The sequence below is a fragment of the Haemaphysalis longicornis genome, unplaced genomic scaffold, assembly GCF_048455015.1.
Source record: "Haemaphysalis longicornis isolate Haplotype H1 unplaced genomic scaffold, Haemaphysalis longicornis Haplotype H1 scaffold_1, whole genome shotgun sequence".
Lineage (NCBI taxonomy): Eukaryota > Metazoa > Arthropoda > Arachnida > Ixodida > Ixodidae > Haemaphysalis > Haemaphysalis longicornis.
The window spans coordinates 137,493,345-137,520,308 of record NW_027526203.1 but is presented as its reverse complement, the minus strand read 5'-3'; the positions used below and the strand labels follow the sequence as shown (position 1 = coordinate 137,520,308).

General features: G+C 47.8%; 2 protein-coding genes across 4 annotated transcripts in view; one reads left to right on the top strand and one right to left on the bottom strand.

The window, feature by feature from the left end:
- LOC144136852 (uncharacterized) overlaps positions 1-26,964 on the top strand; it is a 361,595-nt gene that overhangs the window by 22,898 nt on the left and 311,733 nt on the right. The window lies entirely within an intron of this gene.
- Positions 1-26,964, bottom strand: part of LOC144136816 (AN1-type zinc finger protein 4-like) — a 59,955-nt gene that overhangs the window by 18,723 nt on the left and 14,268 nt on the right. For all 3 annotated transcript variants that reach the window (XM_077669427.1, XM_077669425.1, XM_077669426.1), the window contains exons 7-12: positions 21,847-21,958; positions 21,333-21,435; positions 15,837-15,960; positions 14,983-15,066; positions 14,820-14,927; positions 11,591-11,760 (exon numbers count right to left, since the gene is read on the bottom strand). In XM_077669427.1, the coding sequence (XP_077525553.1) occupies positions 11,591-11,760; positions 14,820-14,927; positions 14,983-15,066; positions 15,837-15,960; positions 21,333-21,435; positions 21,847-21,958 (701 nt within the window). The remainder of the gene's footprint in view (positions 1-11,590; positions 11,761-14,819; positions 14,928-14,982; positions 15,067-15,836; positions 15,961-21,332; positions 21,436-21,846; positions 21,959-26,964) is intronic.

Sequence of the window (26,964 nt, the reverse complement as noted above, 5' to 3'; positions counted from 1 at the left end):
CGGGCTGACACCACTTCACCAGTTGCTGTAACCGTCTAAAAAGCACTTTATAAAATAAAATATGCCAAGTTTGAATGCTAACCAGTAACTTTTATCTCATTCAAAAAGAAAACATAACAGAGTGGTAGTAAAATTCACACTGAATGAAATATTGAAAAAAAAAAAATGGTCAAACCGTACTGCCACATTCTCAGCTCACACTCTGCGTCAGTGCTGTATTTCACTGCTTCAAAGAGTTTATTTCGATTTGGATGAGGGACACCTGCATCTTAAAGGAGCCATGAAGAGAAAATACAACTTCGTTTAATTTGAAAGAACTAGGATTCAGTATCTCACTCAGCTCCATTACAGCCACAAAAGATGTTTCTTTAACGAAAAAAAAGCAAGAAGTATTTAAAACTTTCAAATTTTGCGCCACAGTGACGTGTTATGAGCAAGAACGACGTCATACGGGCCAACAATAAAACAGAATTTTCAGTGCGTTAACTGCACGTTAGCATTCAAGTGATGCGGTCAAATGAAACTAGAGGCCCCATTACAGACGTCCAGTCATGTGTCGTCGCAACAGGTCAGTTAGGCGGCCGCCAATCACACAAACAAGGTTCCGTGACGTCATAGAAAAGTTGCGGGAAATTGGCTAGGGGGTCGCGACTGCTTCAGACGTTTTATTTAATATCTCCGTTATTTATTCGAAGATTGCGATGATATTGGTATCATTGTTATCGGGACCAAGCAGTCTTCCTAATAAACCCAACTTGTATTTTGTCTTCATGGCTCCTTTAAACACCGTCACATTAGGTGCCCTTAAACGCCGCCATACTTCTAGCCTCAAAGCGCTGCGCAGGATGAGTGGGAAGAGTTGATTTGGTATTCCCATTGGAAACTGCAGAAACACCTCAACTACACCCCGCTATGGTGACTCTATGTAAAGTTATTTTGGCGCGCAGCGAAAGCAACAGAGCCGAAACATGCTCGTCTTTCTACGCAGCGGAATATAGTGCCGGCTTGCAGTTAAAAGTAACTCTTAATACTGCGAACTTTTAAACAATTTTTTTGTTTTTACGCCAGATTCACTAAGATTTGCAACGTGTATCAACTACTAGAAGCCACAGTAGATGGTGCCAGGTGTTCCAGCATAGGATTGAAAGCTTCTACTGCCCCTGCCCCTGTAGACTCCCTTACGCTGCCACAAACAAGCCATCGCGGCGGACAATGTTTAATGTTTTCTTCTGCCTTTCAGGAGCCTCGGAAACACGCCAGAACACAAGGGGCGTACAGGGGGGGTCAGGAGGTATTGGAAGGGGGGGGGGGGGGGGGTGAGTTGCAAGCTGTATTAAGCGAGTTCTCACTGGAACCAGTGACTTCAGACTGAGCCATCAGCGACGGCTCCGGAGAGCTGTCCACGTTTGAGTCAATGTTACTTGAGCCAGCATTACCGTGAATTTCGCTTCCTTTATAAAGTACTAATTTTCCCTGATAGAAGCACAAATTCCCCGAGTTTTCCCCCGAGTTTTTCCAGACTATTCAAAATCCCCGAGAAGTCCCGGTTTTCCAGGTTGGTAGACACCTTGTTACCTCTCAAGTAGACCAAGCCCCACTATCACTGGTCACTGTTTCGGTGCCGTGCACCTCCCAAGCCCTTTCGACAGGTGCAGTCTCTTCCGAGCATGACAAAAAGGTGACATTGTTTCTGCATGCCCAGATCCGTGTGGATGCAAGTTTTAACCCTATTAGTAACAGCTCCCACAAGCTTGATTGGAGCTCCACTGTTTGATGGCAGGAGTGGTCACTGCGCCACAAGGGAGCCCGGATTCGGATCGATGCCACTGAGGAATGCACGCATGAATAAGCACTTGTAGGTGAAAAGGCAAGGTGTGGCTACAAACAGAGCTATGTGAAAAACCAACCTCCCTGATGCTGTACAGAGCCTGCCCCGCACGCCCAAACAATTCTCTCACGAGAAGCAACTTTGCCTGCATGCCGCTCATGGCATCTCTTACACTTAGTTGCATATTTCAATGAGTGATAAAAATTTTACCAGCCTTTTAAAATGGTGACTTACGATGTAACAACCCAACATCTTAATAAGCGAGAGCATACAAACTTTAGAGCAATACTTCTGATCGTGAACCTAGGCACTCACTTCGTACCCAACTGAATTGCCAGCGGTGCCGATCAGCACACTAGGTAAGTAAGTTACTATTTGATGATTAAATGCGAATAATGCGATATTCGATTCAGCTTCCAATCGAATGGCATATTTAGAAAATTTAATAAATTTTTCAAGCGCATTTCCAAGTTTCAGTGAACTCGGACACCTGAAATTGTTCCTTGTTGAACCCATTACAAAACAGATGCAACATGTACTACTTGCAAGGAGTTAGAACTAGTTGGGCCCCAGATGTATTGCCCTTTGAGTGCACACGATCTACCGCCACAAGCATCCTCTGCTAGCAGCAACAGGCTTTCTTGCACAGCTCTTGCACAGCACCCCTCCTGCTCGTTTCGCATTGCATTATGACAACGTGCTCACACTCGAGCTGCCCTGCTGGTCAACACTCTCGAGGTAAAGCCCAGGCCCCATTTCCTGGTTTCCCGAACAAACAGTGGCCAAAGTTGATTTTTTTTTTAAAACCTGTAATCATTTATGTTTTAACATCAGCAGGGGTCACAGAAAAATAATTAAGCTGTCTAGCCTCGCACTCCTGACACCAAGGCCCGAATTCTCTACAAAACAAAAGTCGTTTTGAAGTTACACAGGCGCCAAGCCCCACGGGATTTGCTACCACATCCCGCCCCGCGTCGCTTCAAACCTAAGCTTACAAAGCTAAGCTAGCCAAGTTAAGCTACACCCACTGCGCACATTTCCAGCTATTTTGGTCCAACTCTTTATACAATATAAAAATGCCCTTCGCAGAATCCGCATTTAAGATTCTCATGCATGCGTGCGGGGACAATTGTGGCACTAGTGCTCTTTAAACATTCACACATTGTTAGTACTGGGAAAGGGATCCACAACCTAGTGCAAAGTGGGGATTATATTGCCACACCATGAAGGCACACACTCGAGTGTTTAAGGGGGGACACTGCTCTTAAAACAGCTTCTTTTAACTGGTGGTAAGTAAACTCTGTGAGACTTGTCGATCTTGCTGCTTTTTTTCCACTGATTTGAAATATGCCAATTTTTTTTAGTAAATCAATTAGTTCTCAAGGTAATTAAGGGGACACATGGGTCTTTGATCAAAAACTTTATTTTTGCAGTTATGATGATGAAAATTGGGGGGCACATGTAGTTTCTCATTCTGATTGTAGATATAAAATTTGTTTTTGAGTAAAATGATGATATTCAAATTTATTTGGATTTTTATATTCAATTTTTTGACAGCCTTTGTAAAAAAACTGCTGGAGGGATGCAGCTAAAAAGGGAACCAGTGAACTGTGCACAAATCAAAGAGTGCAATAAGACTAACATTATCGTTCTATCTGGTCTGTAGCAGAAGTTACGACCGTTTGAAGTTTGGGCCTGGAAGGCAAAACCGGTTTTTCTGGTTGCCACCTTTCAAGCCCAAACTTCAAATGGTCGTAACTTCTGCTACAGACTAGATAGAACGATAATGTTAGTCTTGTTGCACTCTTTGATTTGTGCACAGTTCACTGGTTCCCTTTTTAGCTGCATCCCTCCAGCAGTTTTCTTACAAAGGCTGTCAAAACATTGAATATAAAAATCCAAATAAATTTGAATATAATCATTTTACTCAAAAACAAATTTTATATCTACAATCAGAATGAGAAGCTACATGTACCCCCCAATTTTCATCATCGTAACTGCAAAAATAAACTTTTTTTGTCTAAGACCAGTGAGCACCCTTAAGATAATAATGGGCATTCGAAGTGGTTCTTTGGAACAATACACAAAATAGTGTCAGTCATAAAACTAATTTTTATATTTTCCAATGCTATGAACCCTGGTGAGTGCAATAAGAGAACCGGCTTTTGATGCACCACTTGGAACTAATTTTACAGCTCATTAAACTTTGGTGGCACCAGTGACAAGGAACCACTTCGAATGCCCATTCCAAACACCAAAGTTGAACGAGATGTAAAATTAGCTGCAAGCGTGCATCAGAGAACTGGTGACACTGTTTTGTCTATTGTTCGTCCAAAAAATGAATAATTATCTCTAATCATCTTGCTAACATTGACTTACTCAAAAAATATTGGCATATCGGAGATCAGTGGCAAAAAAGCAGCAAGACTAACAAGTTTCACAGAGTTTACTTCAAAATTAAAAAGAGCCACATCCCCCCTTAAAAACCAGGCTAATTTTCCATGCCTTGTGCTGCCCTTCCTTCCTGAAATCTCAGCTTGTCACAAATATACCCTCCTTACACTAAGTGAAACACTTATGATTAAGGTCAACACTCGACATGATTGGTGAGTAATGGCACAAGGCCAGCAGGGCAAAGAGCGCCAAAAGTTATTTTGACAGTGGTGTAAATGCATTGATGATTGATTGATTGTAGGGTTTAATACGCCGACGCAACACAAACGATGAGGCGCGCCGTAGCGGAGGGCTCCGGATTAATTTTGACCACCTGGGGATCTTTATCGTGCGCCGAAATCTCGTACACACGGGCGTTTTAGCTTTTCGCCTCCATCAGAAAAGCGGCCGCCGCGGCCGGGAATCGAACCCGTGACCTTGTGCTCAGCAGCAGAATGCCTTAGCCACCTAGCCAACGCGGCGGGTGGTGTAAATGTATACTAATGCCTGCCAGTAAAAACAAAAGTGAAACCAAACAAAAGGCAATGAAGCTGGCTGGTGTAAAGGAAGAAATGAGGTGTAAAATCTTGACATCGCTGAGAAACTAAGTGTGCTTATGGGGGAAGTTATGGGGTGATCATCTCAAGTATGAGGGGTGTAGTGGAATGTGTTGTCTGTATAGATGTATGAAGTTTTGCGTGTTGTTGTGTCCAGTGCTTTGAATTGATGTGGATTACGGACAGGCCCTCTCAACACCTGCTACACAGGGGTCTTGGAGATCCAGTGAGCAGGTCGGAGTGTGTTACACGTGTGTGGTCTATCCGTAACCTAGCTAAGGCCACATTAGTGTCTGTTGTGTGAGTCACTTGTGTATCATCCCAAGCGTGGTTCTATCACTTGTAGTTTGTTGTCTGTTGACTCGAGCCTGCTTGCCATGTTTTGCAAAGATGTCCGGAGGTACATGTAGGGTACTGCTATGTCCGCCGTATTCGCGAGTGCACTAGCAGCAGCCATTTGATCTGCGGCCTCACTGCCAACGATCCCACAGTGTCCTGGAACCCAGCATAGAGTTTTCCAGATTTAAGAACAAGATTGAAGATATGGTTCCTGGATGACTTCAGATGACAATGAACGTACCACACTCGAAGATCTATGTAAATGACGGACTTTGGAATGTGATGTACAAAAAAATTCCATATGCCTTCACTGCGAAGTTGCTAGTGCTGCTTATATTCATGGTTCTACTTTTATGAAAGTTGAAACCATGAGCAGTACAGAACACGGTGGAAGCAGTTTAGGACGGGTCACTGCAAAATTCTCCACACCGATATTTTCCCTGTAAAAACAAGTGCCGCAAAGTTGCACTTCTTGGTAATCAATTTCTAAATTTCAATAAACGACAAGTTGCATGACACAGGGCAGAGCTGCCATGGCGGCTAGTCCAGGTGTTCTCTCACTCCGAGAGGGAAAGGCGCGGACACAGATGTACGATTTAAAAAATTGCTCGCAGGATGTATCGTTAATGGTCGCATTAAATGAATGGTTAGTCATAGACGATTTTCGAGGCATAAAGAAAGTCCGTGTATACCCTCTGCTGATGTAGGGACCATTTATCGCACTCGACGTAAAGGCTCTGAAGGCTGTAGATGTGATGCAAAGAATATTTGAATGCCGGTGGAGGAAATGCAGAAGGGAGAACTGGACCGGGATAGTGCAGAAAGCGCCACACGCAAGGCTATGCCCCAGATGCAGCACTGGGTCGAGCATTTTAGTCCCGTTTTTGCTGCAGACCCATGCATGATGCACCACACTTCCACAGTCCAATCGAGGCCCCACCAGGCTGGTAAAATACGTTAGAGGAGTTGCTTGTTCGCACCATAGGACTGGTGTGAGAGGATTTTATGAATGTTGATTGCTTTTAGGCATTTATGTTTGAGTTTAGGGAAAGAATGCGAGTTTTTCATCCAACATCTTTCGGACAGGAATCGACATGATAGAGTAATGTCAGGGTCTGCCTGGATCCCACGCCTCCTAGAGAACACAATACACGTACTTTTTTACGGATTGAGTTTAAATCCATTCTCATCACCCAAGTTTCTTGAGCTACGTTCACAGATTGATATATCCCACGCTTTGAAAGATATCTGGTCGTCGTCTGCATATATAGAACCATGTGCAGCTTAAAACTTCACCTTGCAGCCCGCCATTTTTTTTGCATGTGGACCTTTGAGAGCGCACTACCAACTCACGTGAAAAGTTCTCATAGACATGCAGCTAGACAGGGTGTTCAACGTGTTGCCCGAAACACCGAATGACTTAAGGTCACTGAGGATTCCTTAACGCCAAGTGGTGTCCAAGGCCTTCTCTAGGTCAAAAAACAGTCGTGCAAAACTGTTTATGGATGAAGGCATCGATGTACAACTCAAGGGCCACGAGTTGGCCCTTTATGGATCGCACTGCCCTGAAGCCTGCCTGGCAGCTCACGAGAAGACCACTGCACTAAGAAGTACACAAGTCTCCTGCTAATCACCTCAAGAAGCTTGCACAGGCAGCTTGTCAGGGCGATGGGACAATAACTTGAGGGGGAAAATGGGTCCTTCCCCTCCTTCAGAAAAGCCACTACTATGACCTCCCTCCAATACCTTGGAATGTGCCCCGAAAGCCATATTTTGTATAAGTGCAAGAGTGTTTCAAGAGTGTGTGTGTAGGTGTAGGTGTTGTATCATCGTGTATGTAATGTGCTCAGAGCTATCTTCATGGGAAGGTGTAAGAGGTGTTTTACATACTATTATTGCATAAGACTTCGTTCCCACAGGATTTCTTTCTGTTCCATGAAAGTGTTAGTGTAGTGTGCAGAACTGGACAAGTGTGCAAGTGTGCTAGCCTGGTGCTTGTGTCTCCTGTGTGTTGTCCTTTCAGTTTCTGCATTTGTGTCCAGACTGTACGTGTCTGTGTACGAGTTTATGAATGTGAGGAAAGCACGCCAGCTCACCCTTTTTGCCTGACGGTGCACATGCTTCCAAAGAGCCTTTGTCCGTTTGAAAGATACAGTGAAACCCCAGAAGATACGATTTTCAAGGGACGGCGTGAAAACGTATGAGGTGTCGTATGATCGCGGTACGGATAAATGCCAGCCTAGTACAGTTGAACCCCTTTATAAGAGACACGTACCGGGGAGCAGTTTGTCTCATATGAGAGGTCCCTCATAAGCAGGGTACCATGTTTTCACTTACTGATCAACCCCTAGTTTAATGTAGGAGCCCAAAGACTAAAATGAGCACAAAGGAGCACTACAGCATGTTAAAAAAGGTTTATTCTGAATCTTTGCTTCATGACTGTATTTGCACTGTTTTTTACAGCAGCTTCTTCAAGCTTTCTCTTCCTACACTGTCTGCAGAAGCGTTGTATATATTTGTGTGCTCTGGCTATTCTTTACAGCAGCTTCTTCAAGCTTTCTCTTCCTACACTGTCTGCAGAAGCGTTGTATATATTTGTGTGCTCTGGCTATTCATCATGCTTGCAGGACCCAACATCTACGATGCTTCTTGACTGGGAGCTATGCGATCGGGAGAGTCGATTGCGCGCTCCAGGTATTCTTGGCTTACGTAGAACCCCAGCATGTGTGGTCGCGCTTGTTTGCTTGATGGTAGGCTTTAACCACGTCTGCACATTGCATCTCTATTGCTGGGGCTCCTCATCCTCGTTTCATTGCTGACTGAACCACTCTGCATTTGCCAAATTATAATAAGCAGCGACTGCACGTGTCTGTTGTACCCCTTTGTTTCCACAATGGATGCAACTGCAGTTAGCTGCTGGTGGCACCGCACTTGAAGTTAAAATGTGTTTCAAGCGAGATTGTTGACCAAAATTCAAGGATGACTTGTCCTTTATAACCAACCATCTTCCACATCACATGTCTGTTATAAAAGGGGTCAAGGTAATGGCAAAGATGGGGGCAGCCAACCATGTGGGTGAATATCTCTTATACCCGATAGTCTCTTGCATCCATGTCTCTTATAACGAGGCTCAGCTGTACTTCCAACTGCACAACGAAATTGAGTGGTTCGGCTACGTAAACATTACTGCATTGCCACAGAGTTGTCCCTGAGTATACAGTTCCGTTGGATGATGTTTTCTTTTTCCATTTACTTCAGCACGAACTAAAGCAGGGACAAAAAAGGGGGATGACAGCGGTGCTTACTACGGATTTATTAAGGTCTTCCTACCCATGTGCATGTGCAGCAGGGACACGCGCCTGTTTGTTGGGCTCTGAGGTAGTATATATGTGTTTCCTTCGAAAACAGACTTTTCGGTTGATAGTAAGCGCCAGTGTCACCCCCCTTGTCCGTTTAAATTCGCGCTTAAATTTCACCGACATGTGTTCAACAACTAGCTCGCCTCTCCATTTCATTATTTACCGCAAATTTACTTCACAATTTCAAACTTCAAAATACTTCAAAAATACATTATTTACTTTTAAGAGCTACTGGAGGGTGTATGTTTGTGTTGTCGTTCGGGGCAGTGACTGTAGGAGGGTGTTTATTTTGGGTTTTCGGCAGACTTGGACATCACACTTTATTCCTTGCACTGCGATGCAGGCAGGAACTGTGTGTGACGTCCATGTCGACATCGGAAGTCCCAGGAGCTGCCGAAAAATTCGGCTCTTTGCCTGAGCCGCCCTTTGCCTATGCCCTTTGCCTGAGCCGCTACTGCCAAAGGTGTTGGAAATGACGGGTGTGAGAGGGTGTCCCAACACCGTTGAGGGTGTCAGGAGGGTGTCGGGGAGAAAAAAAAAAGTGTCGTAAATCCCTCAGGTGCACTGGGGGCCAGAGATGCAGAGACGGAGAGGAGCACCATCAGTCCCATCGGTGCTTGTTGCCACCGCAACCAGTGCGGGCTTGCCCTGCGGTGTGGTGAAGGTTGAAACTGCTCAAGGCAACCCAGCAGGGGACAGGGGCAGGACAAAGTCCGCCTCGCGGCACTGTGTTGCTGCCGAAACCAAACACCACTCTACCCCTCGGCGTGCTGCATCAGCATACCTCCCCAAGGGAAAAAAGGCGAACTTCTTTCGTACCTCAGTGAAGGAGATGTTCCGAGTTACTTTAAGGTTAATTATTTTCTTCTCCGTCAAATCTTTCACATGTCCTGGAGTGCGCCGGATAAGGTCCCTGGCAGTTTGAGGAAAAAAACTGCTGTGATTTACAGCTGTCTGTGATGATCGCGTTAGGCACAGCACACATTCTCAAGTGTTCGTACCATGCCCAACTGCTGGCACAGCGGCGCAGGTTTGGAATGTATGGCCAGACAATAACGGATGAAGCCAGAGTTTTTTTATGTGTTCGGAGGGTGTGGAGTCGTAAAATGTCAGTACTAGGTGCTTAGTGGGTATTTCCTTGTTATCCCAGACTATGGTGAAGCACCTAACGGCCGTGACGCCCTGATATTTTAAGCCCCTCCAAAGGTCGGCATCTGTTTCATTTAGCAGAGCTGGCTCAGAGATCACACCCTGCGAGTTGCCGAGGCTGCGGAGGAGTGCGACCTTGATGTCCAGATCTGCCATGCGGATTTGGGTCAGGAGGGTTGTGGCTTGTTGTTTTTTAAGTGTCGTATGACTTTCCAAGGATGCCTTGGAGGAATTTCGAAATACAGAGTGGGAAGCAATGGGGTCTGATTTCTGTACAGATTCAATTATAAAAAAATACAGGGGTAGTTGTCTGGCTTTGGAAAAGTGATGGTTGAAAAAGCTGGATACAACACTTCGGTGTGGCCCCCTTTCAGAGATCGACCATGTTCAGAAGAGGGTTTACCGTATTTACTCTCGCATAATCCTCGCACTTTTTTTTCGGAAAAGTCAATGCAAAGTTAGGGGTGCGAGAATTATGCGGGGAAAAAAAATATCTGGTGCACAGTGTTGCCAATTTTCCTTATGCCAATTCCGCTAAATGTAGCGGTCGTTTTTTGTATAGGTAAGCTCAGTGTTGCCAACAGCAGCTATTTCTTTTTATTTTATTAGTTACAACGTAAACAGTCTCCCGTCGATCAACAATCATGAAATTGCCGCCTTTGCTTTCTGGCGCGCGCCCTATCTCGTCGTCGTATGTGCGTGCCCTACTCCAGTAACGCACGTTGAAGTCGGTGACGCCGAAGTGCCTGCCTGCGGCACGGTTGCCGTGTTCGATCGCGTACTGTTTCGCTATCAATTTGAAAACGGCAGTGTAGCTGGCGTTCCTCCCTATGGCGAAGCGGCACCAAGCACAAAACAATTAGATCAAAAAGTTCTCAAAACGGCAGCGACCCATCCACCACTGACGCGAGTCTCACTGACTGCTGCCGCTCAACGGCGGGACCACGGCGGCGACACGACGACACGACAGCGGGCTGCGCGAACACCGTCTAGTTGCGCGCACGCGAAACATGCGCGAAATCGGCTCAAGTACAGTGCGAATAGCATGTTAGGGCGCCAGTTAGGGAGTAGCCATGCGGGTTGTTAGGGAGCCTGGATGGCCTTGGATAACAGCGCTCTCCGCCGAACGGAGGCGGCGGGGGAGGGCGCGCGTTGGAGAGCGCGTGCACCATGAGGGTTTCGCGAGCAGGCAACTTTCGCCGCTGCAAAGTTGGGTGTGCGAGGATTATGCGAGGAACCAAAAAATCCAAGTTTTGGTGGCTCACATTAGGGGTGCGAGGATTATGCGAGTGCGAGGATTACGCGAGTAAATACGGTATTATTGACCGTATGGCATGTAATGAATGCAGGGAGCTCGGGTACTTTATTCATTAACTTTACCCTGATGGTCAGTGAGGTGCCAGAGCTCCCTGCCTGGTAGGCAGGGAGCCCATCGGCCAGAGCTCGATTAAGACAAGGGCCACCGTTGGTGGTTTCTTGCCCTCCAGCTGTAAACACCTCACCACGGTTGATTACAGCTCATGTTTGGGAGCTTGGGGCCCGCGGTGTTGCCAATACCATCCCCTTAAATACACAAGCTGTCCCGAACCCGCATCTTTGCGTTTGTTCTGCGCCACAAGAAAATTTCCCAAACCCTTCTAAATGAACCGCTCATTTTCCCACAGGCTAGTTACTAAGTATGCAAGAGAAATTGTCAATTTCAGTTTTACTGGAAATTACAACATATTTTACTTGAAAATGTTTGCATACCATTCAAACAAAATCATTAAATTTATTACCCCCTCTATGATTAACGTCTCCATTGGCACTACTCAAATGGTTATGCGCATTCATGTGACCTATTATGCATCTATTTTTCAGACAAAGCTTCTCGTGCCAAGGACATTGAAGAGAAAAGCCAGCCCCCGGGAGGGGTGGAGACGGACCGTGCGGTGGGCGCCGTGCGGGGCCGCTCCAGGGTCCAGTCCAGCTCGAGGGGCTCGAGGGGCAGCGGCGGAGAAGCAGTGGCCACGTCCTGCTCGGCCGGCCGGTCCGGGCGCACACAGCAGCAGCGGCGCGGCTGCTGCCGCCGCTGACCACCCACGGGGGGCAGCACCTGCCGCACACAGACAGACAGCGCTCACCCACCAGGGGAGGCACTTCGCCCCCTGGGCACTCCTCGCGGGCACCACAGTTTCTCGGTTCAACTTCCACCGGTGGACAACGCACCGAGCGAGATCGCATGGGAGCCCCAGTGCAGCTATCCAAGCACTGCGCCACTCTGGCCTGCCCTTGCACTCCACGCCATGTATGGCTCTGCTTCGGCCACTGAGCTGTGAACATTGGTCACATTCCCCTTGTTTCAACTGGCTGGTTGCTTTTTAAACCAACTGTGTATGAAAATAGCTGGAAGCACAACAGGAGGGTGGAGGCCTGGCACGTAATCATTGCTCTCAGGCCCGAGCCCTTTCAGAATTAGGTGTAAAAGTGGGCCCTAGGCAAGCAGGGCTAGGCTGTCCGAGCGCATGAACAGTGCTGGGTTGGGCTGCATGTCTGGCATCTCACGATGGCAAAGGTAAGCGGCTGCGGCAGTGAAGAGGAGCACGGCACCCTACTGGCCTGCAGTGCTTCTGAGAGCACCTGGGAAATGTTACTTTTCAAGCCCCCCACGTTGCATGTCAGCTAGACATTGGCAGGGAGCCCAATGCAGGAAGGGCCCTTTTGCAGGCGCGCTCATTTACCTGGGCAGCCACAAACTGCTCAGGGGCGAAAAAAAAAAAGTACGCACAAATAATAGAGGCCTCTAAGCAAGGTTGTTAAAACTTGCTTCGTTTCGTGGGAGAGGTCAGTGCGCGCATCATTGGCATGGTCATGACAAGAGCAGGGGCATTTCATTCCCTGCAAAATGACGTTGCCCGAGCAGCGATCCATTCATTTAGCATTGAGCCCCCCTCCAGCAGCTCTTTCAAAATGAAGCAGAAATGAGGCTGGTCACTAACCAGTTAATGCCAATGTGTGGAGGAGCATTTCAACAAATAATCTCAGAAGTAGCGAACTTTCTGGATGTTTTTACATCGTCCCAGCATTTAGAAAAAATTATTCTGTGAAACACAGTAAATTTACCGTATTTATTCGAATCTATGCCGATAGTTTTTTTTAAATACTGATATATCAAACTCCAGGGTCTGCTTGGATTCGAGGATTTTGAAACACGCGCCAATTTCCAAGAGAAATTCAGGGAAGTGGCGCGCAGCTAGCACCACCCAGAAAAGAAAGTATTGTAGCCATTACTAGACGAGCCAGTAGCCAATTAAGGGACCATAGCTGGTGGCGATGCCGCCATTTTCAACTGCCTGCGTGCATGCATTTTCAACTGTGCCTGCGTGCGGTGTGGCGCTTGGTTTTGACAGCAAAATGGCACCAAACAAGCGGTGCCATTATATGCCGCTTTTAAAAGAAAAGTTGTGTTAGCCGCGGAGTTGTCGAATGTTCAAGCCGGGCGGGACTTTGGCGTGGATGAAAAAAATGTCCGTCGTTGGAGGACGCAACGCGAGAGGATATTTGCGTGCACCGCAACGAAGATGGCATTCAGAGGCTAGCAGCGATGATGACTCAGAATGAGCACCACATCTTCATGTTCAATAAACGTGTTTTCTTTTTGTGAACGCTGACGTCGCCTTTATGTTCAGCCTACATTCGAGGTAAGTTTTTTTTTTTTTTTTTTTTTTTCCCCCGTGGCTTCGGACTTTTGAGGGTCAGCTTAGAATCGGGGCCGGCCTAGATTCGAATAAATACGGTAGTACATTCTTTCCCACTACCATTAACCGCCCAGGGCCAACATTTTTTAGACTTTGCCAAGGCCTTTGATAAAAAAAAATCGTCACCTTTTGCTCAAAAAACTTCGAAGCCAAAATACCAATCAGTGTCTTAATGTGGAGGAAAATTTGACATCCACCTCAATGCAGCCTTACGGCTACATCCTGGGCCAGGACGAATTTTTCTTCACTAGCGAAGTTTCTGAGAAAGCTGCACAGGTTTCCTCTGAAGCCATAAGGCTGCATTGAGGTGGATGTCAAATTTTTTCCTACGCTAAAACTTACTCCACCCTGGGGCATTCTTTGTATACATGATGCACCATCTCTCGAAGGATAAGTGAACTTGGTTGATGTTTTCTTTTTGCACTAGGGTGCAGCACAATGTTCAGCCCAGGACTCCAGGATTCCAGAGCGTTTTCACGCGTGCGATGTTTGCTGAGAAACATGGCCGCTTTCTCATCGCGTGCATTCTACAGCGGTGCATTTAGCGAAAGCGATGATGACTTCAGTGAGGAAGAGAATTGCGCGCCTCCATCAGTTAGTGATGACAGTGATTCGACAGAAGCGAGTGACGAAGACCACAACGGTGGTGGACTGGAGACAGCACCGTGCGGATCATTACTCTGCGAGCTACGCATTTTGTCGAAGGACAATGAAATGGTGGCGAGAGTTCTTTTTTCCTGGCATCTAGAGTCTTTCATTGTCAATAGTTGTATTTGGAGGCACACAAAGCTGCAGAATTAGGGCAAGAAAAAGCAGTGAAACCTGCAATACCGCCGCAACCTCATCCAACAACTGGTGGGTGATTTGAGGGCTCAAATAAAGAGCAGGGCCCGTCTGCACATATGGAGTGTGTGGAAAGGCTATTTGGGATGAGCCATTTTATCTACAAGCTCCCAGGCCAAAGCAGCAAGGACTGTGCTGCTTGTAGCAATACACAAAAGGAGGCAGGAGGGAAACTTTCTGCAAAACATGCAGTAACAACCCCCGCCTGCACCCAGGAGAATGCTTCCGAGTGGTTTCACATGCTGCTCAAATATCGGTAAAGCAGTTGCAAGCAGAATGCCTACGAGTTTTTCTTGCACCAATTGCATTTTTCTTCATGGTGCCAGAAACTGGCAAAATAGCTGCGGATGGGAACGGCCGGAACGTGGGTAAAAGTTCCAGACTGCAAAGGGCTGAAGCTAGTGAAGAGCACCAGCTCCGCTGTCTGCCACTTTTGTATTTCATCTTTCCCACTCCCCTCTGCAATAACTGTGCCTGAAGGCTGAAACAATGAAAACGCAACCTCGCGCAGCCCGCTGCCAAACTGCCACAGCTGGCACGAACACGCGAAGGGAGTGCAGAGAGGAGCGGGCACCTTGAAGAAGTTCCTCGGGGGGTCGGCGGGTCCCTCGTCAGGGCGCGGAGGGGAGGTGCGGGCAGGCGCCGCCGACGGCACATCCATCTGCCCGATCGAGAGCAGGACCTGCGCCGAAACATTTGAAGGCGAGGCGTGGTGAAGTCTGCCAGGGGCCACTTACGCTTGGCTGCTTGCTGCTGCACTGCCACCCTTCCGCACCTCCGCGCCGGTCCAGCCCGTACATGCGCTCCAGCAGAGCGGTACACTGCGAAAAGGGGGAGAGGAATTAGGGCGCCGCCAGCACTGAAGGGCTCTGAGGGACCAACGCTGGGCACTGCACCGACTCCCAGCCACCACAGCTGTGCTTCTAAAACTGGGACAGAGGCGAGCAGTGCTCACACAGCTGGATGCATGCACTTCACAAGCACCCCCTACTGTCCTGTCCTGCTCAAAAAGCTACCAAACAGGCGGTGAAGAATGTACCTCGTGGCATTCCAATTTCTGCCTGTTCAGCACATCACAGCAAGGCCAGTGCCGCGGGTAGCATTCAACACAGGCAAACTTCTTTGCACACTGCCCATCCTTACAGCTAGCCACGTAGTACAAGTCCCGGACTAACCTAGTGAACCCCGGAAGTGTTGTGTGGGGGCACCTACAACATGCTCACGGAGGTGTTTTCTGTCAAGCACTTGACTGCTTTTATCAAATGCTGATGAAGCCGTATGCTACGATTGCCCACCGAGAGGCACCACTGAACCACACGAGAGAGGCGACGACAAGATCTGCTAGACAAAAAACACAGCAACTGCTACCAAGATGTCCCTTTGAAGCCGCTCTTTCCCAGTGGCCATAGGTAAGGAGAGCCTGAGCAGCCAGAATTCACATTCTGCTGCTGCAAGAAGCCTCGGTAATATGGAGACACTGCAGACTGCCCTCATGGCGAAACTCCTTCCGTATAACCCCACCGGGGCACAGCTGATCCCAGCTCTGGACTTGCCCACCCTGCTAGTCGAGGTCGGCCTGCAGTGCACTCACCTTGCGGCACTGGTCCTGCGCGTGGGGAAACCTGGGGCCCCCCCGCTCCTTGGGAATGGCGCCAGAAAATCCAGTGGGCCGGGCCGGTGGCTGCTGCTGCTGCTGGCAGCCATGGCCGGCCACGCTGCAACACAGAACCAGCCTTCAGGCACACAGCCGGCCCTCACTCTGCCCTATTCACATCAAGACCAACCCAGAATGCTAGTAGCCCTTTCGCAAAGGGCCTGCAGGACGCTCCCCCAAGGAACAGGCATGCTTCGGCCCCGGCAATGCATACAAGCAAGCCCTTTTCACTCCCAGCAGCCAGGACCAGGTGCTGGACCACCGAGTGAACGCAGCAAATTACCGTTGAAAAGTGATTTTTCATTAAATCAAGGTTTTCCTCACATGCAGTACAAATTGTACAAGAACGAAACCGAAATACAAGCGGTATAAACTGAGGCCTCCCAAACACTTCAGTTAACTCTTTCGTTACCGCGGGAAATTGACCAATTTTGAAGGGTCTAACAAAACATTTTTTTGTGCTATACATATTGGTTAGGCACACATTGCAGTGACATAAAATGCAGATTATTCCACGCGCTTTCCAACGACACCAGTTTTAATAATGTTTTCCTAAATAATGATTCCGAAAAAAATTATGGAATTCGAAATTTTTGTCCACGTGTCGAAGAAAATAAGAAAAAGGTAAGTTGTGTATAATAAACCACCAGTAGTAGAAAAAATTTAGAATATACATTTTGTAGGTAGACATTTCAAAAACCCGTCCTAGAAGAAAAATTGAGTTGCGCAGTAAAATTTGTCAGATATAAATAAATATTGTTAGCCCACGTGGTGCCCGTGCCATGTGGTGAAGTCCAACCTCTATTTCAAGTTTTGCTATTTTGGATAGTTCTCTAGAAGAAATCTGGAAGGCAAGCAAGCGATGTGAAAAAATCCGCTTCGAGTTTACAACCAAACTCTTTGGTGGATGCTTGTTGACGTTCTGATGATCACTTATCAGTCAGAAGTTTCATTTGCGGTTTATTATCATGTTCTGACTCCCTATGGTAGCCCTGCTTGCAGGAATAAGGTACGATGCGCTAGAATCATGCCCAGAAAGCTTTCACCAAGCCGCCGTCGGGCTGTGAAGCGAGTTCAGCACTACGAGCCTACTACATTGCAGCGCCACCTAACAATTTCGAAAAGAAACAAATACAAGGCTGTTGGAGACTTTGTCAGAATAGACAGTACTACTAAGAAGCGACAATAGACCTCCGGAAATACCCTCGTATGAAACCGAAACTGGCCGGTGAACAGCTGGCGGTGTTCAAGGCCAATTGGAAGCGTTCTCCTCGTCTGAACTGATACCCGACGACTTGGTGTTATCGTTTGACTTTCAGCGGAAGCTCTTATCGCAGAAGCAAGGCGTAGATAAAGTGGAAGTGCGAGCGGCATGCTTGTTTTGAGGAGCAGTATCGGGCAACGGAGGCGCCATGGCAAAGGAGCTTGTAGTTGGGTAACTGCGTAGTAGCGCCAAATATGAATTTCGCAATGCGAAAACGAAACCGAAACGGCTGGAAACTGGTTGAAAATGTCAGGCACACTTGCTAGACATGCGGGGGACCATCAGAAATAAGCTTTGGGAGAATAAAGCTGCCCTTTGTCCGAACCAAAGATCATTAGTGAATAGCTGGGGCCATTTTCAAGTAATTATCACCTCTCAACACTGTCGGATTACAAAGCTGACCCCATTATTTGGCATTTTACTTGCCAGGAGCCTTTTGACAAAAAAAATATTATGGTAATGCAGCCTAACCACGACCTGCATCCTTCTCAAGTGCAGCAGCCACGCCCCCTTCCTCAAAAACACACGCACCTCAACTTGCAAAAAACGCCGCCAAAAATCTCAATGTCGCCGGAGCGGGAAAATTTAAACTGATTCTAAAAGGGCAGTGCCTAGACTAACCACTGGCCGCATTAGGTGTACGAGAAACGACTACAACATGTCGAAATAGGCAATATAAATCATCGATCACTGGTGATCGATTTGAATAGGCGTGGTAACGAAAGAGTTAAAGGGACACTGAAGTGATTTGTAAACATTGCGGGATTAATAGTGAAAATAGTAGCCCGGAGTCTATAGGCCATGTTTCGACCACTCCGAGTGCGTTTCCGCGAATTTACTTAGTAGAAAAATCAAATAAAAAATTCCGTCCTCCTCTCTGCATCCTCGCCCATTTTCTGTGGCGTTTTGTTGTGACATCAGGAGGAAATGACTCGGCTTGCCTGCGCTACTGCACGGCTCGCCGACCTTCCAACAGAGTCAGTCGGCCAAGCGTCCACCAACGGGTCGTCGCAATTAGTTCACTCAGTTGAAACTAAGTCACGACACATTTGTGAATGGAAAAATATGCCTTTCTTTACTTTCTTAGTTTGTACACTGTATCAAGCTCCAAGTACAGCTTGCTCACACAAGCACTGCACAAGCGCACATGCGATGCTTCGCTGACTGGTGAACTAAGGAAAATTAAGGCCACTTGAAGGCGGGAGAAGAGTCAGCGAAGTCAATATAAGTACTAAGGAAATAAAATCAACTGAAACTTTTACCGTACAGCGTAAAACTAGGGAGCAGGAAGCACTTGTTTTGCTCTGGGTGAACAAGTACAGCGGTCAGCAGCACGACCACACATCTGTTAACGCTTTTCAGTCTAAGAAATGCAATTGCTTGATGTGAGATATTGTGAAAATTTGGGGGGACGCTTACTGCACGAGCGCCGTGCAACAAATAGTCAGCTAAGTTGCTTGAAATGCTAAAACTAAAAAGTGTAAACTGGTTATACATTATATACCTTATATTTCCCACCCCGTCAGCGCTGCCCCATGGTCGAGTGATTTGGAGCAGTAGGTATATTATTTTGCAAGCCACAAGTTCGAATCCCCGAGGGTACATTTTTTTTTTTTTTTGCAAGTTGATTTTTTCGTTTTTGGCCGATGTTTTCTATACTGAGTTCATTTCTGGGCAGTAACGTTCACGGCTCCACAAGAGAGTTCACAGAATGCGCGCATACGGACACTGACGCGCTAGCGAGTTCTCGTTGGCGTGCTGTTGCCATAAGCACCTACTGCTTGCGGGCAGTGGGCACAGGCCAGAATCATCAGGCCCTTGGGCTGGTGTGAAGGCTTTCTACGATACAGGCATGAGTGAGGCAAGCTCCAAATATGGGGGGAAAGCACATGACATTTGAGCATCTGCGGTGAGGCAGAGGGTGTTCATCCACTGCGTAGGCCTCGGCTAGCGATTGCTACAATTCCAAGCTGTCCTGGGAGGCTTATCTTAGGCATTTTACAGCCGACAACATGGCAGAAGCACGGTATGACGATTGAGATATCGAGAGTGCCCATCCAACGATAACATCGGATGTCAAGCATGTTGATTTACAGAACCGAAACTTGTTTGAATGCTAATATTGGACATTGTCCAATCACGCTGCACCTTCTTCCGGAGTCACAGCCTTTAGTTGGTGCGGCCGCCGCAGACTGCGCGTGGTAGTTTTAAATGCGGAGCATTTCTTAGGCTCGCCTGGTCCTGCGTCGTTGATGGCGGCGCTGTCCACACGCTCACTGCGCATGCGCAACTCTCCTCCTTACACCCACAGCTCCACGATACTACACTATAAAAAAAAGAAATAGTTAGCGGCGCCCGGTTTCGATCCCACGACTCTCTGGCCGCAACGGGAGGTACGCGGTGCTCTTCCCACTACGCTACAAATCCGGGACAGGAGCAAGTGCTACGAACGCGCCTTATGTCCTTGACTCATTCAAACTAAGTCAAGAAGCTACTGATACAACGAAGGCACGCGAAGCTGAACGTCAACGGAAACGACGAACTGAAAACTTTAGAGGGGGATGCTGAATTTCCCGTGGGAAAGCTGTGGCGGGAAGCGCCACGCGCCTTGCAGCTCAACCAGCCCCGTCCGCAGCGCCTCTGATGCTGATTGTGGCAGGATGCCCCTAGGGATTGGCCAACCAAAGAATCCATCACGAGATAGGTTCGCGTTCACCCACCGTCGTCATCTTCCCGTAGGGGAACCGCCGAAGAAGAAGAAGAACGAGAAGACAAAGCTGCGAAGAGGAGGGTGTGTACATTGCTCTCAGCCGGTGCACCAATGTCAACAACCTCTACCTCACCAAAGCTGACGGAGACTACCGATTCTACCACAGAGACAACATCGACAAGAACATGATGGACGAGTTTCGGCGCCTCGAGAACCACCGCCTACCCACCGTAACACAACAGCACTTGCGTGCCTTTGCCACCGGTGTGGACCCGGACGCGGAATTCCCTCTGGCGCTAGTAAAAACCAGAACACTCAACATAACGGCAACACAATGGAACCACACGGAACCGCCACGATGCTTTGCATCCTCATCGGGGTTCCCCACGGGAAGATGGTGTAATTTTTTTCTTCTTTCGGGCTTCATAAAATCATAACTGACCTATCAATCGGATAAACGACAAAAAGTGTGTTAATTTGAGCCAGTCTACGCAGTGCAAGCAAAAACGGGAGCTTGACAAATTCACTTCAGTGTCCCTTTAGCAGAACTTCTGAACAAGCGAAGAACATCCCACGGTGCTACAAGGACACTAAATCCACAAAGGATCCACCGTTGTCGCCCAGCGCGCCGACGTAACGATGCAAGATGTCTACCACGTCCATCATCTCCTCGACGGCCGACACGGCAAATGGCGCATCCAATTCTGCCAAACCGTCCCTGTCAGCGTGACCTTGAAGGCTTTTACGAGCAGCGCATTCGACATTTCTTCGAAAGTCTCCCAGCTCAACGTTGTTGGGCACACCACCGTTCATGCGTAGTTCGTCCTACACTTCGGCCACATCCACGAAGTTCGAAGACCTCACTTCACCAACAACCTCGTGAACCTTGGTTTTGACAAAGCAATCTGTAATCGTCTGTGCTGCAACTTCCTTCAAGGAAGTACCTCCATACCATAGCGGCGAAATAATTTTTTTACCGCGCGCCAACCGAGCTTTGGGGTGGGAATGAGATTAGCGGCGGAGAAGGTGAGTATGGCCAAGAGATTTCACAGCGTCTGCAGGTTTCTTTTGTATTCGCGTGCTCTGGCGTGTGTTACGAGCTGCTCTTTGAACGGGAAAAGCAGCGGAGAATAGGAAAGGGTCTGAAAAGGGTACTGGCCCAGAGTATGTCTCGACCTGGCAGCAGCGGGTTCTTAATACGGGACGTCAGGGCCTCTCGTAACCTCCTCTTTCCTCTTTGCTGCCCTCCATACCCACAGGAGGAGGAGGGGAGTGGCTCCAGCCTGGCATGCACATGGCTGGGTTTTTCTAATACCAGCAGTAGGGCAACGCGACAACACGCTCCTTCTGGGAAGTGAGTCATTTGTCGCATTTTACGGGGGGCAAATCACGTGTGTGGAACGGGCTCTAACGTGCGCCCCAGACCTTCTGTAATCCCGTGCGAGAAAAACGACCTTACCCCTGGCAGGGCAGTCGCCAATGGCAGCCACTGGGCTGCAGGCACCCCGGCGGGACGGGAAGCATCATCTGAGGAAGCACCACGCCGGTTGTGGCGCGTGGCACTGCACACGCAGGAAGGTCGTTTCGGTCGTTGGCATTTTCAACCAACTCCTCCCCGCATCTCGCGATTAATACAACGAAAGGTTATGACAGTCAACTGAGCACGTAACCTGCACAAAACGAGCATATGTGGTCATTCATGTCCGCATTCCGAACAGCAATTTGTGCTCTCAATGTTTAACGAGAACTTAAGCACACTGAACTGAAAAATGTGAAAACAACAAAGTAATAAATACCCTTTCCAGCATCAGTGTGGCAGGGTGATGAGACACAATACGGCAGTGACCGTTTCAATGAGCGTAATACATCCGCCTTAGCTCGGTGCCCTGGCAAAACACGGCAGCAAGGTTACTGCCGCCGTTAGTTAGGAAGCAGACGGTGCCACCCCTGTGTGCAAAAGGAATGCCGCTTACCGGCCGGGGGGCGGTTCCAGCACGAGTTGTTGGCCCAGCGCCGGCTGCTTTGGAAGCCAAAGGGCTGCACGGGCGGCAGAGCAGGCGGCTGGGCGGCACCCTTGCCCTCGTCCTGCACAGAAGGAAGGACACCTTGGCATCGCGCCACGCACTGGGGCCGCCACCTTGAAGCCCCGTGTGGCAACGGGCAGGGCAAGGCACGCTTGCGTGTGCCGGAACTATCGCAATGTGTCCTCATGCACCGTCGGGCAGCATGTGCAGAGTGAGCACCCAAGTCATCAGCTGTGCCACCAATTGGCAGCGGCCAGCAGCAAGCCTACTAAGCGTCACCCTCCACCCTGGCAATCCTCATCACACCGCCCGCATCACAACGCACGGAGGGTGCAGTCTACAGGAGGGGATCTGACGACACTTGCCAAAATTGCATTCTGCACTCAGTCTTAATGCTTGGTCAAACTAGGCGATTTGCCAAGGAGCTTTGCGTAGCATTGCACAAGCCGAGGCTTTTCCTTTTGTGCAAAAATGACATCAAAGGCGATCTAAATAATTATCCTCCCATTACTACTGAAAGCCCCGCTGAATTTGGGGGCAAGTGCCATTACGAACTTTAAACATATTAAAGAACCATTTCCTTGTGCAGAATAACATTCATGGACATAGACGCAATTTTTCCAACAACAAACTCAATTTGCATAGCTGCAAGGCCTGCCAACTACACACTTGCCACCCATGGAGGCACGAAGCACTTGCACAGATTCCACTCTAGGCAAGGTGCTAGGGGCAACTGCAAGAGCCCCGTCGGTACCTTCCTCTGAAGCCGTGGTGCATCTGGAACCTGCCGCTTTGATTCCGAGTGCTCCAAGGACATAGGGGCCGACCACCAATTTTTGTCGCGTATATGTTCTCTAGCTCATATGAAAGCCAGCGTTTTATATAGCCCGGTAACCACAAGCAATTTATAAACAAATTGGTGGAAATAATTCAATTCGGCACTAAACTTTCTGAAATCGGAAGAGTGGCGGTTCGTAGTGTAGAAGAAACTACAATGTGTGTCCCAGTCACGTGACCTGCTAACCTAGCAGCTACTGTGACTGCTGAAACGTTTATTCACTTGCTTTTTTTTTTTTAAAACCTTTTAAAGGGGACAGACAACCGATTTGTCGCATATATGTTCTCTAGCTCATATGAAAGCCAGCGTTTTATATAGCCCGGAAACCATAAGCAATTTCTAAACAAATCAGTGAAAATAATTTTAATTTGGCAGCAAACTTCCTGAAATCAGAAGGGTGGCAGTTCGTAATGTCGAAACTTGGCACTACAGTATGTGTCCCTGTCACGTGACCTGCAAACCTAGCAGCTACTGTAACTGCTGAAACGTTTATTTACGTATTGAAAACCTTTTAACACAAATATTTGTACAAGGTTAAATTGCATATGTATTTCTAAACATTATTTTGAAAATTTGAAACACATGCCGCCCGCCGTCGCAGGGTTGCTTTCAGTGTGGCTAACTGAGCCTCCATGCCCAGAATCAACGGCAGTGTTCAGTAAACAGACCCAGTGTTAGCAGCTTTCACGATTCTGCCCAAGTCAGGGGCGTTTGTTCGGCCAAAATATTTGATTTCAGTTTCCAAATACGCCAACAGCAGCTTAAAAAAAAAAATGTCGCGCCCGGGGAGAATCGAACTTCCCATGGGCCTCCACAACGTGAAGCCAGATTCTACCTATCGTCTATCCCAACAGATGGTGCATTCGTGCACAATAGACCGTTGCATTAAAAAACACATAACGGAACAGAAAAGCCTGCGATTCAAACTTTTTTAGCTGGGGACAAGTTTTTAAATATCGTTTTTCATTTCGCATACAGACAAAAGTATGTTGCTGGGCTACTTTATGTCATGGTTGCCAGCATCATTTTTGGGAGGGACACATACGGCTCGCAGATCTAAAAATTTCGATTTAAAAAAGTTCTAGGGCGTTACCAGCAAAACCGTTTCTCGTCAAGGTGCTTTAAGTGATGCCCTTTCATTTGGAATAGAGAATATATACTCGACAAAAATCGGTTGTCTGTACAAGTATTTGTATAAGTTCAAATTGAATATGTATTTTTAAACATTATTTCGAAAATTTTTAAGACACCGCCTTCCACTGCTGGGTTGCTTTCAGTGTGGCTAACTAAGCCTCCATGCCCAGAATCAATGGCAACTTTCAGTAAACAGACCCAGTGAAGGAGCTTTGACGCTTCTGCCTGAGTCAGGGACATTTCTTCTGCTGAAATATTCAATTTCAGTTTCCAAATACACCAACAACAGCTTAAAAAAAAAAAAAAAGGATGCTCCCGGGGAGAATCTAACTGCCAACCTCCACAACATGAAGCAAGAATCTACCTATCGTCCATCCCAACAGATGGCACCTTCATGCAAAATAGACTAGTGAATTAAAAAACAAAGGAATAAGAAAGCCTGTGATTAACACTTTTTGTAGCTGGGGACAAGTTTTTAAATATCGCTTTTCATTTTGCAATACAGACAAAAGTATGTTGCCGCGCTACTGTATGTCATGGTTGCCAGCATTACTTTTTGGGAGGACACATACGGCTCGTAGATCTAAAAATTTCTATTCAATAAAGTTCTAGGTCATTATCAGCAAAACCGTTTCTCGTCAAGGTGCTTTAAGGGATGCCCTTTCATTTGGGATAGAGAACATATACTTGACAAAAATCGGTTGTCTGTCCCTTAAGCTCACTCACAACGCAGCAATGCCTTTTGGGACACACTTGGACCCACAAGTACGTCCACCCCTCAGGGATGCGCTGCACACAAATGGGACAAGCAGCAGAGCACGCTTCCACCATGCTCTGAAGAGAAGTGGCCACTCCCCACTCCGGGTGCAACGGAGGATGGGACAAAAGCAGCGCAGGGCCAGCTGGGAGGCCACTCTCCGTACCGAAGCGCTTGCACTGGATTCACCAGGCACTGCAACTGCCTGCTGCACGTGCAGTAGAAACCTGGCCCGGGTGAAGTGCAGCTTCAGGGCAACGGTTTGCGCACTCAACTCCACCACAAGGCGAGTCTTCCCCTCGCCCAACTTGACCCGTCTGCTCTGTCTGTGCCTCCTACAGAGACACCAGTTCTGGATGCTCAAACAATTGGGGGCAAATGACTACTTGGGTTCACTCCCGGATTCGTGTTTTCCACGCTTCACACTGGATTGTGGCTTTCCAATCTTCTCACCTTGCACTGTTTCCTCCGATGTGTTAGCAATTCACTAAGCAGCCTTCATTTCTTCTAGTTCTTTGACAAGAGCAGCCACTCTTGTTCTTCTGAACATCTGACTCCACCTGTCTTTCAGTCTTCCTTTTCTGCAATTCCTCTCTAAAGACCCTGCAGGAATTGCGAATCATCTGCACCCTCTTGTCGGTAATTTCAACTGCCCACAGAGCCTGCGGCCAACACAGCATTGTGCACCAGGTTGCCGTGAGACATCTACGGCAGCGTTGCCATGAGACAAGCATAGGATGACCTTGAGCAGCTTCACGATTATACAGCTCTGTGATTATGCGAGCAGAGATCTAGCCATAGAACATTGAGCCTCTGTTCGTTCCTGTTAAAACTTTTTGCTTGGGCAAGGCTCAGTGAACAGATCTGTGCGTGCAAACGATGGGCCCATTCTGCTTGTACACTGGTCAGCCATTGGTGCTCTCAAAGCACTTCAAGTGCGAGGGTCAGTCATTGTGGACCAACCTCCGGAGACAGTGGGAATATTGGGTCCAAGCAGCTGGCAACCCTAGTTAGTTTAGCACACCTAAATGAAGGAAACAGACTTTCTTGAATTGGACCAAAGTAAGCTGTGGCAGTTAGGGCGCCTGAGGAGCTCGTCCTTTTCAGCAAATCCAATGTGCAGCTACACTTCTCAGGTTTTTCCAGGTCAACCTTCAGTAACTTGGAAGGCGTGTCTGCAGCATCCAGGATTTCCGTCTTGACAACTCTTGAAAGCAGCGACCGTAGGATTTTGTATAGTGCCATTGAAAGAAAGGGAACCATTGGCTTGTCGGTCTGGAATTTTGCCAAAATGATTCCAGTTCTTCCCAAATCAACAGCATGAAAGCTAGTTTTGATGGCAACAACAGCTGATCAACTGCATTCACAACAGCGCTAGCTAGAGCACGTCGGCCGCTTGTTTGCCTTTGCACAGCACTCTACAAGCTTTGCCAAGTTTGGAAGAACTTGTAAGGCCCTGGTGATCACCTTCCCATTTTCGAGCCACCTAACTGCCCAGAACTTGAGGAAATAGTACATCCCCAGCAAAGTTGACGTAGTCGGCACGACGAGCAGGCACACATTTGAACAGCTGCTACGAAGAAAGGCAATCACATTCCAGCCAGTTGCAGCATGGCCTACTTTGTACGCCCCATTCATTACGTGCACCACACAACATCCAATATTGAGGATATTGTAACTCATCTGATTCCTTCCGTTCCTCCTTCAGTGACCTTAAAATGTTCACATTTGGCCCACCCACTATCTGGACTTGCTAGGCCTCCCTCTGTGGCCTTTCTGTGGTTTTCCGCACAGGTGTGTCTTAAAGGAGCCATGAAGAGAAAATGCAAGTTGGTTTTATACGAAAGATTTCGTGTTTTATAGTGCCCCCAGCGCTTGTCCGGATACAAACGGTGCTTTATTCACTGAGAAATTCAACAATTTAGGTTAAAATTTTGATTTTCCCGCTCAATCGTGCGTTTTCGTGGTCCCAAATGACATCACAGGAACCGACCGCTCTGCAGCCTAGAGTACCTTCATTCACGCATCCACCATACAGGGTAGAGACACGTATACGCTGGCGCCGCCATTTTCGGTTGCTCGCTCGCCGCCAAAGCAAGTCATTGTGTCAAAACCGCACTAAAATTATCGCCGCAACGCGGTTTACTGAAGAAGTTTGAATCATATTGTCTGTTTCGCGTTGCTAGGTCTCGTGGGAAACGAAAAGAATAATGCGTTGAGCCCGTTGGCCCAATTGCGGCGGCACGGGACCGTTCAAAGGTTTTCTCCACCCTGTACAGCGGTGTTGGTTTGTTCCCGCGTTTCTTTACGTTCCGTAACCTAGATGGCGCCACCATAC